Genomic DNA, 17598 nt, shown 5'->3' with positions numbered 1-17598 from the left:
GAGATCATGACCTGAGCCGAAGGCAGCGGCTTAACCCACTGAGCCACCCAGGCGCCCAGCTCTAGAGACTTCTAAGCCAGGACAGCAGCAGGCCCAGGAAACACCCAGGCAAATGGCTATCCCTTAGCCAGACTGGGCCCGGGCCCTTCACTCCAGCCTAAAGACCAGTGTCTCTGGAGGGACCTGGCCCCAAGTCCTTTTAGACCAAGGCAGCCACACCTTCCACCTCAGAGATCTCACTGTGAAGCTGGGATCCCTTAAAGCAGCATCTCCCATGGGACCATCAGTGGCCATTTGCAGGTGTGTCTCTGGAAGGGGACCCATCAGGATGATTGGGGGGGGGGCACATCCTCCCTGTGCCTCGCAGGGGGTGGGAGACAGGAGGGTCCGAACTCGGAGGTTTGTCTTTGCTGACCCCTCTAGCGAGCCTGAGGCAGCTTCCTATTTTCTGGGCCTCCTCTTCACACCGCTTCCTTTGCTCCGCCAGCCCTGGGTGGCAGGAATGGATGTTCAGGAAGGGAAACAGCCTTGCTCCCGCTTCCCCTGCCAGCATCTTTTCCCTCTCCCTGCCCGTCTGCTCCCATCCTTCTGTCAGCCTGCATTTTGGAGCAGTTCCCAAGCCATGTGCTTGAGCTGAATCTTGAGTGGGGTGGGTGGGGTCAGGCTGAGCCCCCTCATTGTCTGTGCGGCAGCTGCTCCCGACAAACTGTTGTCTAGACTGTGCCTGCGCGGAGGCGTCCCGGCAGCGTCTACGCAGATGCAGATACGGTGGCGCCTCCGTGGTGCTCTCCAGGGAACCAGCCAGAGAGGGGGGCTTCGTGCTGCAGGGAAGATGGCGACTGAGGCTAGCATGGAAGCAAGGCCAGCTTACGCTGGGGCGGGAGCAGCTCCCGCACAGGGCTGCTGACCCCGTGACAACCATCACCACCAACTGGGGGGGAGGCGTCCAGCCATTCCCAGAGAATCTGTGGGACCAGGAGTTGGGGGTGCAGTGGTTTCATACACACACGTAGTTTTTTTTTTCCTTGTGGAATTTTTAGTCTAGTGGTGGGGAAAGACAGTAAACGTATAAACACACACATAAGGATGCCTGGCAGTGGTTAAGCATCTGCCTTTGGCTCAGGTCATGATCCCAGGGTCCTGGGATTGAGCCCTACATCAGGCGCCTTGCCCAGTAGGGATCCTGCTTCTGTCTCTTGTTCTCCCTGCTTGTGCTCGCTCTCCTGCACGTGCGTGCTCTCGCTCTCTCTCTCTCTCTGACAAATAAATAAAATCTTAAAAAAAACACACACACAAAAATACATGCATAATCACAAGATATGGAAAGTGCTATGAATGGAAATTCCATGATAGAGTAACTGGGACCCAGTGATGGAGGAGATACCAGGGAAGGCTTCTCTGAGGAGGTGGTATTTTTATTTATTTATTTATTTGACAGAGAGAGGCACAGGGAGAGAGAGAACACAAGCAGAGGGAGAGGGAGAAGCAGGCTTCCCACTGAGCAGGGAACCCATGCGAGGTTTGATCCCAGGACACTGGGATCATGACCTGAGCTGAAGGCAGAAGCCTAATGACCGAGCCACCCAGGCGCCCCTCTGAGGAAGTGATACTTAAATTGAGAAGGATGTATAGAAGTTAGGCAAAAAGTGGAAACGCTGCTCCAGACACATTATTGCCCAGCTTTTTAAGACTTTATTAGAAGCAGTTTCATTCTTCCCTGCTTTTGTGTGAATGACTTTGAATCTGTTTCCGCCATAAGCCTCTTTGGCAGAAGACATGGCCGAGCCTGACTGTGGCTTCTGCTCCATCTGGGGCCTGTCAAGGCCTACTGAGTTACATGATCCTGCTTACTCTCAGTGTGAAATCGTGGGTCTGTGCCTCAGTGACACAGCTCTGCAAACAAATTGGGGCTTGATGAGAGGCAGGCCTGGTAGATTGGACTAGAGGTATGCCAGGCCCTCTCCCCTGCTTTCCACTTCCTTGCCGGAGTCCCGTCTCCTGGGGTCTAGAATAAGGGCAGGAAAGGCAGCACATGAAGACTTAAGCTAACTAGCAACTATGCACCTGTCTCAGAATAGAAAGGGGGCGGCCTTCCAGGAATAACAGCCTACATAAGCATTTAAACTTTTTTTTTTTTTTAAGATTTTATTTATTTGTTTGTTTGTTTATTTGTCAGAGAGAGAGAGAGCGCGCGAGAGTGAGAGTGCATGTGCAGGCACAAGCAGGGGGAGCAGCAAGCAGAGGGAAAAGCAGACTCCCAGGACCCCAGGATCATGACCTGAGCTGAAGGCAGACGCTTAACTGACTGAGCCAACCAGGCGCCCCTGTTCTTACCAGAGAGACTGTGTAGATATTTCAAGTGATGCCGCAGGATACTGTCATGTAGGGATGTTACTGATTTCTTTTTTTTTATAGCTTTCCTGAGATATATTTCACCTACTGTAAGATTCACCTTCATCATGTATTTTAGGTGGGAGAAAAGGAAGCTTACAAAGTGGTACCACAATGTGGTTCAAATGTTGGTAATAATGAAACTAGAAGCGTGCTCACGTGAGCAGACAGGGAAGTCCACTCGAGTGTCAGCAGTGACTACATCTGGACGCTGAGGTTATGGGTACCTTGTGTTCTTATTTTTGCATATCTGTGTTTTCTAATGTTTCTGCAGGGAATGCAAATCCTGAATGAAGAAAAAATTATGGAAGTTTAGGGCGCAGTGTCCCCAAGCCTTTCACGGAAGGATAAAGGCTGCACTCCTAACTTGGCCCTTGTCCCTCCCTCTGGGTCACCTCTCACCCCTTGCTTCATGCTCTGTACTGTGGCAACACAAAGTCCTCGGAGCTTGTTGCTTCTGTGCCATTTCTTACCCATGTGGGTTTCTTACTCGGGTCCCTCTGCCTAGAATGACCTTGCCATTTGCCGGGCTCATCCAGTATCACCTCCGCAGGGAAGTTTTCCCTGAGCTGCCTGAGGGCCAAGGGCCCCTCCTCAGGGCTGGGCAACTGGCCCTCCTGGGCATCCCTGTGGCCCCTGCCCTCTCTACCCTCTCTCCTCGCCCCATGTCCAGGACAGTGCCTCCCTGAACTGCTAACTGTCAGCAGCTGAAAGGAGCAACTAACTCTCTTGTCTTACTTAATCCACATCCAGAGGTCATACTCTAGAGTCTGGTTCCTGGGTCCATCTTTCATCTTAACCCTGGAGGAGACAGGGGTTTCCAGGCAGATCATGACCTCCACCAGCATCCTTTCACTTGGCCCTTAAATGCACAATACATGTTTTCCTTAAAAGTAATTAAAAAAAAAAAATTGAAAATAGGACAAAGAAGAGAAAGTAGATCCCTGCCATTGACAACTTTGGGTGGTTTTTTTTTTTTTTTTTTAAGATTTTATTTATTTGACAGAGATCACAAGTAGGCAGAGAGGCAGACAGAGAGAGAGGAGGAAGCAGGCTCCCTGCTGAGCAGAGAGCCCAATGTGGGGCTTGATCCCAGGACCCTGAGATCATGACCTGAGCCAAAGGCACAGACTTTAACCCACTGAGCCACCCAGGCGCCCCAGCTTTGGGTGTTTTTCATCAGAGAGGACCTGAGAGTCAGGGGAGTTTGAGAGAGGAGATCCCCAGGGCAACCATCCTCACACGTGGTGGACATGAGAGTCCCCCAGACCCCCTCCCCACCATGCCCCAGAGGTCAGACCAGAAGGGGTGTAGGGGGGACCCAGGATTCAGCACCTCAGGCCACTTGGCTGCAGGTATTTGGGGGAAGGCCTCACTTTGGGAACAGCTGCTTCTGGGCCATCTCTCCTCTTTGTCTCTGGGGTGGTCTCTTGGGGACCCCAGTTGGCATCTGCACAAAGCCAGTGCCCTCCTCTCTGCATTTGACCAGCCCCCTTGAGGCAGGCTAGCTGCCCGCCTCCATAGCCAGTTTTTGCTGCCTGGAATGATATCCACCTTGAGCCCCTCATCAATGCCAAGGGAAGGAGCTGTGGTTCTTTGTCACCGGGAACCTTCGATGCTCCTCCAGGAGGGGGAGGAGGTGGCAGCAGCAGCAGCGGGAACAGCAGCAGCAGCTGTGTGACGCATCCTCAACTCAGACTCACAGGCTGGGTTCGCGTGAGGAAACTCGCTGACTTGCTCAGTGAGAAGGGCTCTTCTCTGTCTTGTCTAGAGCTGAGAATGAAGCGGAGAGCATCGGACAGAGGAGCTGGGGAAACGTCAGCCAGGGCGAAGGCTCTTGGCGGTGGCATTTCCGGAAATAATGCAAAGAGAGCTGGACCATTCATCCTGGGTAAGCCTCTGACCATGGGTTGGGCCAGGGGTGTGGGTGCAGGGGCAGGGGTGCGGGAGAGGGGGCAGGCACAGGCGCAATCCCACCCTGGGCTGTGCAGGGCGGAGTGCCACACCCACCACAGTGCACGTGCGGGGCCCTAGCCTTGCGGCTCTAAGCGCAGCCCCTTTGTGCAGTGGAAGATCGGATAGACCCTCAGGTCAAGCTGTACCCAGGTTGTCATTTTTGTTGTAGCCTCACCGGTCTTCCATCAGCTCCAGCTGAGAGCTAGACTGTCTCTTCCCCCAGAGCACCCCATATACCCCCCTACCCCATGCTGCACACAGGAGCCACACAAGCTGCATCAGAACCCGAGGCCCATCATCCAAGGCACTTCCTCGACCATTCTTGGAGGGCACGGTTCATTCCACAAGGTGTCTGGTATAGCCCTCCAAGTTTCTGGTAAAATCTGTACAGAGTCCTGCAGAATTGGGTGTGCCCAGTGGTCCAGAAGAGCACCAGGGCCTCTCTACGTGATGTTGGAGGCCCAACAAATTGGAGTTGCAGTGCTCGGGGTTACAGGGGTGAAGTGGGCTCTTGAGGACACTGGAGACTGGGTGTGGGTTTTGCTTTGGGGTGGTGTCTCGGGCTGTGGGCGCAGGACAGTTCCAGCCCCAGTCACTGGGCACTAGTTTCCGGAGCCTGCCGTGGGCTGGGCCTGGGCTGGATGCTGGGGTGCAGCAGTGAACAGGGCAGGCAGGTTCCTGCCCTCACAGAGCTTAACATTCTAGTTGGAAAAAGAAACAGAGTAAACAATGCACAAGATTACAAGCAGGGCAGTAAGTGCCTTGAAGTAAGTAAACAAGACGATGCAAGAGTGGGATGGGTTACAGGGATTGTATACAGGGAAGGTTCCATAGGAGGAAGTGATATTTGGGTTCTCTCCCGGGGAGAAGTTTCGACTGTATATTAGAGCAGTGACACTGTGGGTCGCCTAGGTGGCTCAGTCCTTAAGTGTCTGCCTTCAGCTCAGGTCATGATCCCAGGGTCCTCAGATCAAGCCCCACATCGGGCTCTCTAATCAGTGGGAAGCCTGCTTCTCCTCTCCCATTCCCCCGCTTGTGTTCCCTCCCTCTCTGTGTCCCTCTCTATCAAATAAATAAAATCTTAAAAAAAAAAATGGGGGGCACCTGGGTGGCTCAGTGGGTTAAAGCCTCTGCCTTCGGCTCAGGTCATGATCCCAGGGGCCTGGGATCGAGCCCCACATCAGGCTCTCTGCTCAGCAGGGAGCCTGCTTCCTCCTCTCTCTGCCTGCCTCTCTGCCTACTTGTGATCTCTGTCTATCAAATAAACAAATACAATCTTTAAAAAAAAAAAAAAAAAGGCATCAGTCAGGATGCTGGCAAAGAACGGCGAGCAGTGTCTGCAGTACAGAATTGCCCCCAAACCTGGGCTCCAACAGGGGCCAGGCAGCCACCCCAGACGACCTGGGAAACTCTCAAAGTGGTAGTTCCTCAGCCTGGAGATGCTGATTCAGAGGCTCTAGGTGGCCGCTGGGGTCTCTGCTTTTAACACCCACTCTTCGGAGGTTCCTGCACACCCCCACAGTTGAGAACCCCTCCTTTTGCAAGCCGGACCTGTAAAAGCCAGGTGTACCTCAGGCACATGCGCACGCGCTCCATTGTTGGGGGTGCCTGAGAACTCTCCACCAGGAGACTGGTGGCGGTGGGGGTTGGGGGGGGTGGCAGTTGCTCAGTAGCCATGAACTGCAGAAAGGCCACATGGTGCCACAAGAGACAGGGCTTCGGAAGAGTAAGCCCAAGGCTCTTTGTGCCGTAGGTCCCCGTCTGGGCAACTCCCCAGTGCCAAGCATTGTGCAGTGTTTGGCGAGGAAAGACGGCACAGATGACTTCTATCAGCTGAAGGTAAGTGAGGCGCCCGGGGCAGGGGAAGCTGGGGCCCCAGGGGCTGCCCTGCCAGCCGGCTCTCCCACTCTTCCCCACCTTCACACCCATACCACTTATGAACAAGAGTAGCACCGTTTCTTCCCGGGACACGGTCCGGCTCATGCCGTCTCACTCGGAGCAGGCCTGATGGCAGGAGCGCACTCAGAGCAGGACTCATGCTGCCATCCCACTGAGAAGGCCTCGCACATCGTGTGTGCCTGTGGGAGCGCGCGTGCAGGTGCCGCGGGCCCAACTGTGAGCCCTCTGCGCCACCTGCTCCAGTCACTCTGCTTTGTAAAGTAAGGTTTGTTTTTGGGTTTTTGGTCTTTTTGTGTGTGTGCCTTCCTAAAGATCCTTACCCTTGAGGAGAGGGGGGACCAAGGAATAGAAAGCCAAGAGGAAAGGCAAGGCAAGATGCTGTTGCACACCGAGTACTCTCTGCTTTCCCTCCTCCACACGCAGGACGGCGTGGTTCACCACCACGGGCTCTTCCAGGTGAGTGACAGAGGGGCTGCCTGTCTCCCCTCCCTCCTCCCACCCCTGGCTGGCTCCTGGAGCTGCCCCCTGCTGGGGCCACATCTGTACATGGAGCAGCTTGCCCACGTGACCGCCTGGGACCCCTGCGTGCTGGGAGCGCCAGAACTTCCCGGGTGGGGTGGGCTGGAGGTCAGGCTCTGGCCTGTACCCCTGCTGTGAGGCTCGCGCCCAGTGGGAATGCCCCTTTCTTTGGAGCGCCACTTCTCTGAGAAGGGAGGAAAGCATGAAGTCATTTAAAAACACGCGGGCTCTTTCCTATTGTGTTGTGCCAGGAATTTTCTAGGCTGGGGGTGGAAGCGGGGCACGAGGAGGGCTGAGCCTTGTGGGCCACCTGTGGACCCCACAGCTGGTTGTGGTACTCATTCCTTTTGCCTGCCCAGGCATCGCAGCTTAGTTGAGCGAGTATCCCTGAGCCCCTGTGCTCAGATGTTCCGGGTCCCTTAGGGAAGGTACTCGTGAGTAGCTTGTACCCTGGAAAGAGCTCTCCTCAGGGACAAACCGAAATCGTGTCTCCAGATGATTTCAGAATGCCTGGGAGGCCTCCTGCTCAGGCCCCCAGCAGAGCTGCTGCAGGGCCCTCGGCTGGACGCGCTGGCCTGGGCCACTCTGGCCAGATGGACCTGGTACTCGAGAAGTGATGTGAGGCAGGGAGGCATGGAGGGTTTGGCCTGCGGCCCTGGAATCTGGTTGTTTGACCTTTGGGCAACCTACGTCCAGTCCCTACACCTCGGGTTCCTCATCTGTAAAATGGAGGTGGTAATGGACACTTGCCTCGTGAGGCGGTCAGGAGGGTGAGCAGGCGTGTATGCAGCCCAAGCTGTCCCTGTACACACTCACCGTGGTTACTTCCTCGTCTGCTTGAGTTCTTGGATAAAATAAAGGGAAGGGGCCGCTCTGCCCCATGCACCCTACCAAAGTCTTCATTCTTATATGTGCAGTTAGAGGCAACTCTGAAAGTCCCTGTTTCCCGTCCACATGAAACCAAACTGAGGGGGATTGTGAGTCTTCAGGGCTTCATCTCTGACAGCTGCCAGAGCTTGGCCCTGCTTTGTGTCCTCTGGGATGATAACACCTGGTGGTGAGAAGCATGTCCAGAGTCACCTGTGTGCCAGCCACGGCGGGCCCCTGGGGAAGAGGGAACGAGAGGCGTGGTCACGCTCGGAAGGAGGGACAGAGCTACTCAGTCCCCAGGGGTCCCCAGAGGCCAGCTTCGGTCTGCGAGGCTGACATGGAGCATTTCCCCAAGCTGGCTCATCAGTAGAGCGTGTAGCTCTCGGTTTCGGGGTTCTAAGCTCAAGCCCCACGCTGGCTGTAGAGAATGCTTGAAAAGAAAAGAAAAGAGAAAAGGAAAGAAACCATCTTTTTGGCAAGGAAAATGGGCCTGGCACTTACCACCATGCACCAGTACAGACCCACCTCCTGAGCACTGGTGCGGGCTGCCGGATTCCCTGAGCAACCTGTGAGGGAGGGTGCCAGCTCCCTTTGACCAGAGACTTGGAGAAGTGAGGTAAACTGCTCCATGGCCCACAGCCGGAGGGAGCAGGAGCTGGGGCCTGAACCCCACCTTACCCACTATTCCTTGGCTCCCTGGAGTCCGGCTTCTGCGTGAAATCAGTTGTGTCAGACACATGGAACACCTCACTTCCACCGTCTCTGACTTTGGTCACAGCTGGAGCCTCTGGGAGTGCCCCAGAGAGGGGATGTCCTGGGGCCCCAGGTCCGCTGTCTGTACCCTGGACCTGGAGGTCCCTTTGGCACTACAGGCTAAGCCCTGATCTGAACCCCTTACACTGGGATCAGAGCATGGAGCCTTTAATGGCAGCCCCGGTCCTGGCCACCCAGGCCTCAGGGTGCCGCTCGTGCAGGCTCCCACGTTGGTGTCTGTCTCTGGCTCCAGAGGAGAGTCCCTGAGCCCCAGCCCTTGACCTGTGGGCCCATAGCCAAGCCCTGGTCTGCCCCCTTGCCTCCCAGGACCGCACCTGTGAAGTCGTCGAGGACACGGAATCCAGCCGGGTGGTGAAGAAGATGAGGAAGCGCATCTGCCTCGTCCTGGATTGCCTCTGTGCACACGACTTCAGCGACAAGACCGCCGACCTCATCAACCTGCAGCACTACGTCATCAAGGAGAAGAGGCTCAGCGAGCGGGAGACCGTGGTCATCTTTTACGACGTGGTGCGTGTCGTGGAAGCCCTGCACCAGGTGAGGCTCTGCCCCTGCACCCCCTCCACTCCCAAATCCCGCACCCCCGCCCCACCGCTGGTGCCTCTTCCTCTGGCCGGCATGGCCTGTGTTCTGGGTGGCTGAGAAGCCTCCTGGCCCCACTGCCACAGAAGGCCACCTTTCTTGCTTCTGCTCTGTGGAAGCGGCTCTGGGTCGTCCCCACTCCCCGACCCCCAGCCCCCAGGCGTGCTCTGCAGCTGGAATGTCCGGAGGGAAGGTGGCTAGAGGACCCTGTGTGGCCAGTGAGGTACATGGCTGCAGGCCTCAGCCCGTGTACCTGGGGAGGCGCTGCCCAGCAGCCCAGCAGAGCCCAGTGTCCTGGCAGAGGAGACGACAGTGAGATCCCCTGGGGCAGCCATAGTCTGTCTCTGAGCTTTCCCTAGAGATGGGGTGTCAGGTACCCCAAGGTACAGTGAGGAGAACCTGGGCCTCTACCAGGCACACACCTGCCTGTGCTACTCGGTCCCCAGAGCTGTGAGAGATCGCCCCCTGACCGCAGGTGCAGGCAGATGTTAGTGTTTTTCTCAGTAGGATGTTTACTGGAGGTGGTGAGGAGTGGTTTTCCCCTTGGCTGCTGTCCAGAGAAAGCCAGAGAAACCGCCCCCAGCAGGAGAGAGACTGCCTGGGTTCACGTATTACCCCATCCCTGCCCAGGGTTGATGTGGCCTTAGAACGGTGCTCATCTGTCCTTGGCTGACAAATCAAGGCATGAGCCTAAAGAAAGGTGTCCTAGGTCTTTTTCCTGCCCCCCTCAAACTCCTGGAGAGCCCACATCTTATAGGCCAGGCCCAACCCTGCCTCCGTTCTTCGTGGTCCAAGCCACATGCCTGTTGCTTTTCCAGAAAAACATTGTGCACAGAGACCTGAAGCTTGGGAACATGGTGCTCAATAAGAGGTAAGATCCTTCTCCGTCAGGATGTGACCTTGCGGCTGGCACAGCTACATGCTGCAGCTACCCAGTGCCCCCCAGTCTCTGACCCACAACAGCCCACTTCCCCCAGGAATCCCAGGGGCTATGGGATGGGATGTCCGCTTCTGCCTCTTGCCACATGGGGATATGGTGCTTGCTTCGAAGGAAGGAGCCTTAGGGGCACCTGGGTGGCTCTGTCGGTTGAGCGTCCAACTCAATCTCGGCTCAGGTTTTGATCTCAGGGTCGTGAGTTCAAGTTCCACATTCGGCTCCTCACTGGGCATGGAGCCTACTTAGAAAAAGAGGAAGAAAAAAGAAAAAAAGAAAGGGAGTCTTTTTTTTTTTCCCTAAATTTTGGTTTTTTAAGATTTTATTTATTTATTTGACAGAAATCATAAGTAGGCAGAGAAGCAGACAGAGAGGGAGGGGGAAGCAGGATCCCTCCTGAGCAGAGTCCGATGCGGGGCTCGATCCCAGGACCCTGGGATCATGACCTGAGCTGAACTCAGAGGCTTTAACCCACTGAGCTACCCAGGCGCCCCAAGAAGGGGAGTCTTAAAGGTCACCAGCCACAAAAAGGGAGCTCAGGAAGGATTCCAGGGATCCTCCTTGGGCCATTCATTTGTTGGGTCTAGTGGGTGCTCAGTAAATGACTGTAAAAAATGGAGAAACGAGTGAAGGAATGACAGATGAGCAAAAAGAGGCCTCGTTGTAGGTCGGATTCCCAGGAAATAGACTCTGAGGTGTGTGTGCAGAAGGTTTCCTAGGAAGAGCTCTTCGGGCAAAGGGCAAGATTGGACAGAGGGAGAAGTCGAGCTGTGGTACAGTCAAGGCGGGGCCTCAGCCTGGAAAACTCGAGAGCCAGGGGGCCCTCAGATGTCCCAGCCGAGGCAGGGGGGGCGCATGGCCCTGGATGCCCACTGTGACCAGCCTCAGAATACAGCCTGTGCCCAGGACAAGGTGGGCTAGCCATAGCTGGGGCAGCTTCCTTTGGCTCAGGGGCTTTCTGGAAAAGGATGCAGCTACGAACAGTCAGAAGCCATCACTCTCTGCAGCAGGGAAAAGGTGCCTCAATCTTAGAAGGAGTCTGGGCAGCTCACACTAGCACCCTTGGTCCATCAGTGGCGGGGAGAGATCACTCAAGGCCCGGGCCACAAGCTGTCACCCTCCTGTCCAGGTGGAGAGGCTCCAGCCTCATAGGGGTCCAACAGGTCTGCTGCCTCTCCTGCCCTCGCTCGACCTCTCACCTCCAGGTGTTGAAGTGGATCAGGGGGCTCACAAATGGCAAGCACCTGGTCACCCACTCAGGAGGGGACCTGCTGTCCCTGGGAAATGGCTGGAGCCACAGCAGTCACAGGAGGAAAAGCTGCAGGGAGATAGGCCCCTGGGGAAGGGCATGGGTGGACCAGATCTCCCCCGCCCCCAATGCCATGGGGAGGTCACTGCCCTTCTGCCGCCACCACCCAGCCCTGATGCCACAGACGGACAGTTTCCTGACATCACCGTGCAATGGGCCACCAACCCAAGAGCACTGGCTGGGGGCCCCGGGAGGAGGACAGAGACTCTGGCCATCTGAGTCAGTTCCCTAAAGGATGAATAAAGTCTGGCCAGCTAGAGAAAGTGAAGCCATGAAAACCTGACCCTGTCATGCTCCTCAGGGAGGAGGGAAGAGAGCCAAAGTTCCAGAGCTGCTGGAACCTCTGACGGGTCGAGTCAGAGGGCTGGAGAAGCTTGGGGGTCACCTGGATCACAGCCCGGCACGGCCTCTGCATTCCCCGCGAGACGATGGGAGTTCGTTTGATCATGTTTTGGTTGGTTGACTGATCCGTGTAGTGAGAGGCTGCTGTGGTAACAGGCAGTTCTCCGAGCTTCCGTATCCTCACCTGTGGAAGTGCAGGTAGTTAAGCCTCCCTGCAGAGACGGGCCTGAGGCGTGGAACTGTCTCCCGGGACTGGGCCCAGCATAAGTGCACCCCATACTCGACAGGCCGTGGCTCTCTTCCCTGGGAGATGAGGCCTGCTGGGGGTTGAGTGGCTGCTGAGGGCGCCCGTGGTGAGTGCAGGAGGGCCCTGGCCCCAGCCCGGAGAGCATGTGGTCTTCCGCAGCCTCCCTGTCCTGGTCTTCTGTGGGACGCTGGCCTAGTACCGTCCTGCTCTGGACGGCAGGCTCGCTGCGCACACAAAGGGGCATATCTTTGAGACCACCTAAGTGCATCTGGCTGCGGAGCCCATGTCCTCTGCGGCCTTCCCTGCACTGGCTCTCTGTGGCCCAGGGGTGCCCATGGGAGCGCACATGTGGGCTCCTGCACTGCCAGCCACAGAAGTGTTCCAGGCCTCTGTGCATCCTTGGAGGGTCTGCTCCCAGCTTCTGCTCCCCCCAACTTTACCAAGCCACTTTTGTCACAGGAATGTAGTTGGAAAGCCCAGCCTCTCTTGAGTACCGGTCGTGGGGCTATACCAGCTCCTCCCTGTGTGTGTCTGTCTGTCTGTATGTGCGTGTGCGCCCCTGTATGTTTTCCTCAGACTGAGGAGCCCCAGGGCCTCCCTCGGACCCTTTGTCTTGGCTGCATTGCCTCTCATCTGATGATGCCCTTTTTGGGGTTTTGGGACCGATGGCGGTTCTGGCCAGCTCTCTCGCTTGACTCATGGTGCTCCGGGAGGGGGCAGTGTGCCGCGGTGCCCAGCACCGAGGGGCCAAGTACGAACACCACACCCTGCATCGTGGTGTCTACAGGCACACCCCTCCCTTCCCGCTCGCACCTGGGCAGAGTCAGAAAGCTGACCTGGAGGAGATCCAGCCCCCGCCGGGCTGGGCCCTGACTCCAGCTGCAGAGTCCTTAGGAGGCCGCCTCTGTCCCTCGCAGAACTGAGTGGCCCCAGGGGAGGAAGCAGGGAGAAGTGTTTGCGGGGCGGCTGTCATGAGTTCACCCCGCTTGGGAGAAAAGGCAAGGGTTGAAACCTGAAATACCCTTTTGGGGTTATATGAGGTCTGCCGTGGGTTCTTTCTCCTTCCTCCTTTCTTTTTGGGTAAGCAAGTTGCACACCAAGTTCCTAGAAAAGGAGAAAAACGCAGGCAGCCCAAAGGGCCATAACTGAAGAGTGACTCAGGCCCAGCGGATCCTGCTGACGCAGAACTGCCTCCCTTCACCCCACTGCCCTTGCTGCCGGAATGAGCCTGGGGGGGGGGCGGTCTGGGGCTCCCAGGGAGCTGGGTACCACCCACCAACTTGGGTGGTAGTGGCAGGGCAGGGGCGCACGGCCAAGCTTCGGGAGGTCTCGGGGCTGACCATGTGGTTTCCTGTGGGATAGCCTCCAGGATCCTCGGCAGTGTGGGCCAGCTCGTCCCTGCCGCCCGCCGCCCAGCCACACACAGTGTCCTAGAGCCCCCCAGCCCAGCCCGGGTCCAGCTGGCCTGCTTGCTCCGGGGCCCATGGCCACAGCATGGCTCCCCTCACATGCTGCCTCAGATGGGGTCTTTTCTGGGCTCTCCCATTACCAGCCCTAGCCAGCTGTGCCCACCATCTGAGGAGGAGAGGCTAACCCAAGACAGCCGTTAGCAGTTAGTTCCTAGTTGCCAGGCCCCCGGCTCGTTGCCTTCCGCGGGGTTGTCTTCTTGTCACTTTCTTACACAGTCCTGGGAACTGGGTGCTAATATACTCCGTTTGACAGATGAGGAAACAGATTTAATAAGAGATTAAATGAGGCTCTGGAATTCCGCAGGAGCTGTGACCGACAGCCTCTGCCAGCCCTTAGCTATCTCGGGGAATTCTGCTGGCATAGGGCTTGGTACAAAACAAAGGTTAGTTTGTCCTCTGCATTCCGGGTCACACAGCCATGGAATGGCGGAGCTGGGCCTGGGACCTGGAAATCCAACTCCTGAGCCCCCCGGACCCTGCCCTGAGCGGTCTTCTCCCAGTGTCTCGTGCCTCAGGGCACCCGTGCAAGACACACCACCAGCCATGGCAGCCATCTGAGGTGGGGGACGGACCGTGGACCTTGGGGATGCACAGTCCCACATTCAGGGCTGTGGCATGGCGGCTCAGAGCTGGAGCGATCCACTTCTGACATGGTTTCCTTGGCCAGACCCTTTGCCTGCACTTTCAGACCCTAGCTGCCCTGGGGGCCACCAGGCAGATTTCTGTGGCATCTGACAGGGCAGGCCTGTATGCAAAGAGAGAGTTGAGGTTTCCATTTGGAATGCAGAGGACAAACTAACCTTTGTTTTGTACCAAGCCCTTTGCCAGCAGAATTCCCCGAGATAGCTAAGGGCTCTCAGAGCCTGTCGGTCACAGCTCCTGGGGAATTCCACACTCAGCCCCATACACCCTGTACCTCAGAGAGCCGACCCCCTCTTCACCCTGGAGGTTCAGCCAGTGAGAGGCAGCGGGAGGCCGCTCACCGGGCTGTCCTTCCTGCCATCCCCCTGCTTCTCTGCCCAGCCAGCTGACAAGGAGCAGGGCGGGTGACCCCTGCCCTCTGTGGGTAGAGAGGCACCCTGCCTCACTGGCTCTCCCCGATGAGGCCTCTTGGAGGGGCCTGCCTACCCCCACCGCCCAGGTGTGGAGTAATGTGTCTTCCTTTTGTGCACACTGTGAGCTTCCTTAAAGGATCCAAACCCTAAGCCGCTCTCACCCATGACTCTCAGATGAGGGAGGCTGTGGTTTTCCAGGTCAAAGGAGAGTCTGAAACACAAGACAAGGGCTGAGTTAGCTTTGCTGGAACTGAAGAGAAATTCGGGGGCCGGGCACTGCGAGTGCCCCTGACAGTACCGGTCAGTGTCCGTCCAGAGCGCAGGCTCTGGGGTCAGGTAGACCCTGACTTCGGTCCTGCTCACCAGCTGCAGGACCCTGAGCGAGTTCCTTCATTTCTCTGTTTACTTCCTCATCACCTTCACTGCATCACCTGGGAAACTGGGGCAGGGAGGAAGCCTCCCTCCTAGGCTTTCGTGAGGGGCGAATGTAAATAGTCCACATCAGACCCATAAGCCACGGGCTGCACCTGTTAAGTCTCTGTGAGCATTCATTTTTTTGTACTATTTGGGATGCTGATTGACAGTGATCACGGTGATGACCATATGGATCGACCGAGGGGGACAAAAGTGGCCCCCATAGATGGACTTCAGAGCCCTGCCGAACTTCCTTTTCACTCTGTGTAAGTGAGGGAGCCAAACCAGATCTCGTCATTCCAGATGTTGATGTTCTATGAGATGGTTTGTCATCCTGAGTCCTAAGCCTTAGCCCCGAGGCTCAGCCCAGATGGCAGTTGCCGGGGAGCCCCTCTGGAGCACTCCCTGGGTCATAGTCACTCAGTTCTCGGAGCCCACGTGCTGAGGGGACAGCGGAGCAGGTGGCAAGCAAGGGGGCACGGCCAGCATCAGCGCCCTTGATGGCACCGTTCATGCAGCCACGGGGGAAGGCAGCAGAGCCCGGGGAGCAGAAAAGGATGTGGGTGTGATTCCTTTGCTCCCTGGGCAGGAGCGAGGGCAGCTGGGTGCCCATGGGTACAGACAACGTTTGTTCATGCTCTGTCCCCTGCTCCCAGGACGCATCGGATAACCATCACCAACTTCTGCCTCGGGAAGCATCTCGTGAGCGAGGGGGACCTGCTGAAGGACCAGAGAGGGAGCCCTGCCTACATCAGCCCAGACGTGCTCAGCGGTATGTGCGTAGTGCCAGTCAGCGGGCCCCAAGGGCGATGTCCTGCTGGGCTTCACAGAGGCTCCTTCCTTCAGCAGAGCGTGTCCTGGGGTAGGGGGAGCCCTGGCCTAGGTGCTGGGGCTGTGGGGCCGTCTGTGTACAGAATATGGGGTCACGTGGAGAGGAAGATGGGGATCCTCACCCCAGTGCTGGGTTAATGACTCTGAGATTATTTCTGTGAGTGTGAACGATGGGCACTTGAAGGACTTGCCTGAGGAAGTGACCTTTGAGCTGTGATTGCCAGGACAGATAAGGACTGGAGGGGGAGTGACTGGGCCAAGGCCGCACAGCCAGCTGTGGCTGCTGCTCAGACTGGGAGCCTGGTTCAAGGTGGGGCCGGAGAGGTGGGCAGCGGCCAGACTAGCAAGGCCTGAGGGAAGCCCCGGGGAGAATGTCATCACTTGTTTCAAGTGCGAGAGGAAGCCCTGAGCAGGTCTTCACTGGCTTTGCCACCTTGACAAGGACACCTCTTCCTTCCTGCTGTTCCTTCATAAGCTCCTTCCTTCCCCCTTCCTTCCTTGGCCCGGCGCGCCCTCCCTCCCACTGGCCTGAATTTACCAAGGGCCTACCGGATAGGTGGCCCTGTTCAGACACTTCCGATACAGCCGTGAACAGGCATGCAGACATCCCCGCTTCCATGAACACTGAGCTGATTTTCTAGTGGGGCCGAAACAGCCAGCACACGAAATAAAAAACCCAGTTACACCCTGATTACCCACTGATCCTATGGCTCAGTGCCGAGCCCTGTGTGGAGTGCGTGACCACGTCACCTGCTCCAGACCGCAACTTTACCCTGCGAGGTAAAGTTTCGAAGTCCCTCTGTCATGCGAACACTAGACAGGAGAACTGGGGCTTGTGCCCCGGCCAGCCTCCTGCCCAAGCCCATGTTCCCTGGGACTCTTTCTCTTCTTTCCCGATGTCCTTTGCCAAATTGGGTCTTTCTGTCCTGATCCTTCAGGAACCGAGGGCTTCACGTCTGCTCCCACCTCTTCCACATGGAGGTTTCAGGGTGCCCCCAGGGCCACCATCCCCGGCACACACTCCTGCACCCCTGCGCACAGCGACAGACCCATCTCTCCCAGGCAGCACGTGCATGCAAGGAACAGGCTGCCGTAACTGGCCGGAGTGTGACCACACCTTGGAGGTCTCCCCTGGCGGATGCTTCTGCGCCAGGGCCCGGCCTCTCCCCAGCCATGCTGCCACCTCCCAGGACCTTGAAGTTTGGGTTGGAGTCCCCATGGCCTCTACTAGAGGGAGCCAGGAACCAGGGCTGCACCCCCCACTTCCCAGGGACTGGCCCAGCCCCGACAGCCTCCATGAGATTCCCCAAAGCATCCCTCTGTGTGACAGAGCCAGGACATTGCACCAGGCTCCTGCCTCGGTGTAGGCCCGCGAGGTGAGACCCGTGGCTGTGCGCACCCCCAGGTGGGCCCCACTCTGGCTCCTCCAGCTTCAGGCCGGCCTTAGAGGATGAAACAGGCGAACCCACTGCTTCCAAGAGAGTCCTAGATCCATAGAGTAGAAATGCAAGTCTCATTCTGACCTTCATCCCCCTTCTCTGAGCCCCAGTTGCCCCCCAGGTTACAAGTGGGATGCACTGCTGCCCGCCTCCCCCCAAGGTGAAGAGGTTGACGCAGGATGATAATGACAGGTCCCGCCGTGCAGGCTCGAGGTGAGGTCTGCCCCTTGGTTCACTCTGTGCTCCAAGCACAGCCTCGGGCATCCGGCCTGGAGCTGTGGAAAGGCAAACCTGACCTTGCCCGCATAGAGTTTATAGTCTGGTTAATAACTGTGTCCCCCTGAAAAAGTTACTGACTTCTCTGGGCCCCGAGTTTCACATCTATAAAGCAGAGGTAATAGCAGTCCCTGCTTCCTGAGGTCCTGTGGGGCTAAAGAAGGCCTTGAACCTGCTGGGTGGATAGTCAAAGGTAGCTGGGTTATTGTTATGGAAGGGTGGATAGTCAACGGTAGCTGGGTTATTGTTATGGAAGGGTGGATAGTCAACGGTAGCTGGGTTATTGTTATGGAA

General features: G+C 56.9%; 1 protein-coding gene across 4 annotated transcripts in view; it reads left to right on the top strand.

Annotated features, from left to right (window-relative positions):
- The window catches only part of STK40 (serine/threonine kinase 40), a 40985-nt gene that overhangs the window by 17416 nt on the left and 5971 nt on the right, over positions 1–17598 (top strand). For 2 of the 4 annotated variants that reach the window (XM_059377278.1, XM_059377276.1), the window contains exons 2-8: positions 4163–4282; positions 6101–6186; positions 6559–6702; positions 8716–8943; positions 9807–9859; positions 14929–15024; positions 15415–15530. In XM_059377278.1, the coding sequence (XP_059233261.1) occupies positions 4171–4282; positions 6101–6186; positions 6559–6702; positions 8716–8943; positions 9807–9859; positions 14929–15024; positions 15415–15530 (835 nt within the window). In that variant the 5' untranslated portion in view covers positions 4163–4170. The remainder of the gene's footprint in view (positions 1–4162; positions 4283–6100; positions 6187–6558; positions 6703–8715; positions 8944–9806; positions 9860–14928; positions 15025–15414; positions 15531–17598) is intronic. The other 2 variants (XM_059377280.1, XM_059377279.1) reach the window with 2 other exon arrangements.

This window comes from Mustela nigripes, chromosome 14 (assembly GCF_022355385.1).
Source record: "Mustela nigripes isolate SB6536 chromosome 14, MUSNIG.SB6536, whole genome shotgun sequence".
Classification (NCBI taxonomy): Eukaryota; Metazoa; Chordata; class Mammalia; order Carnivora; family Mustelidae; genus Mustela; species Mustela nigripes.
This window is presented reverse-complemented; position numbering and strand designations above follow the sequence as displayed.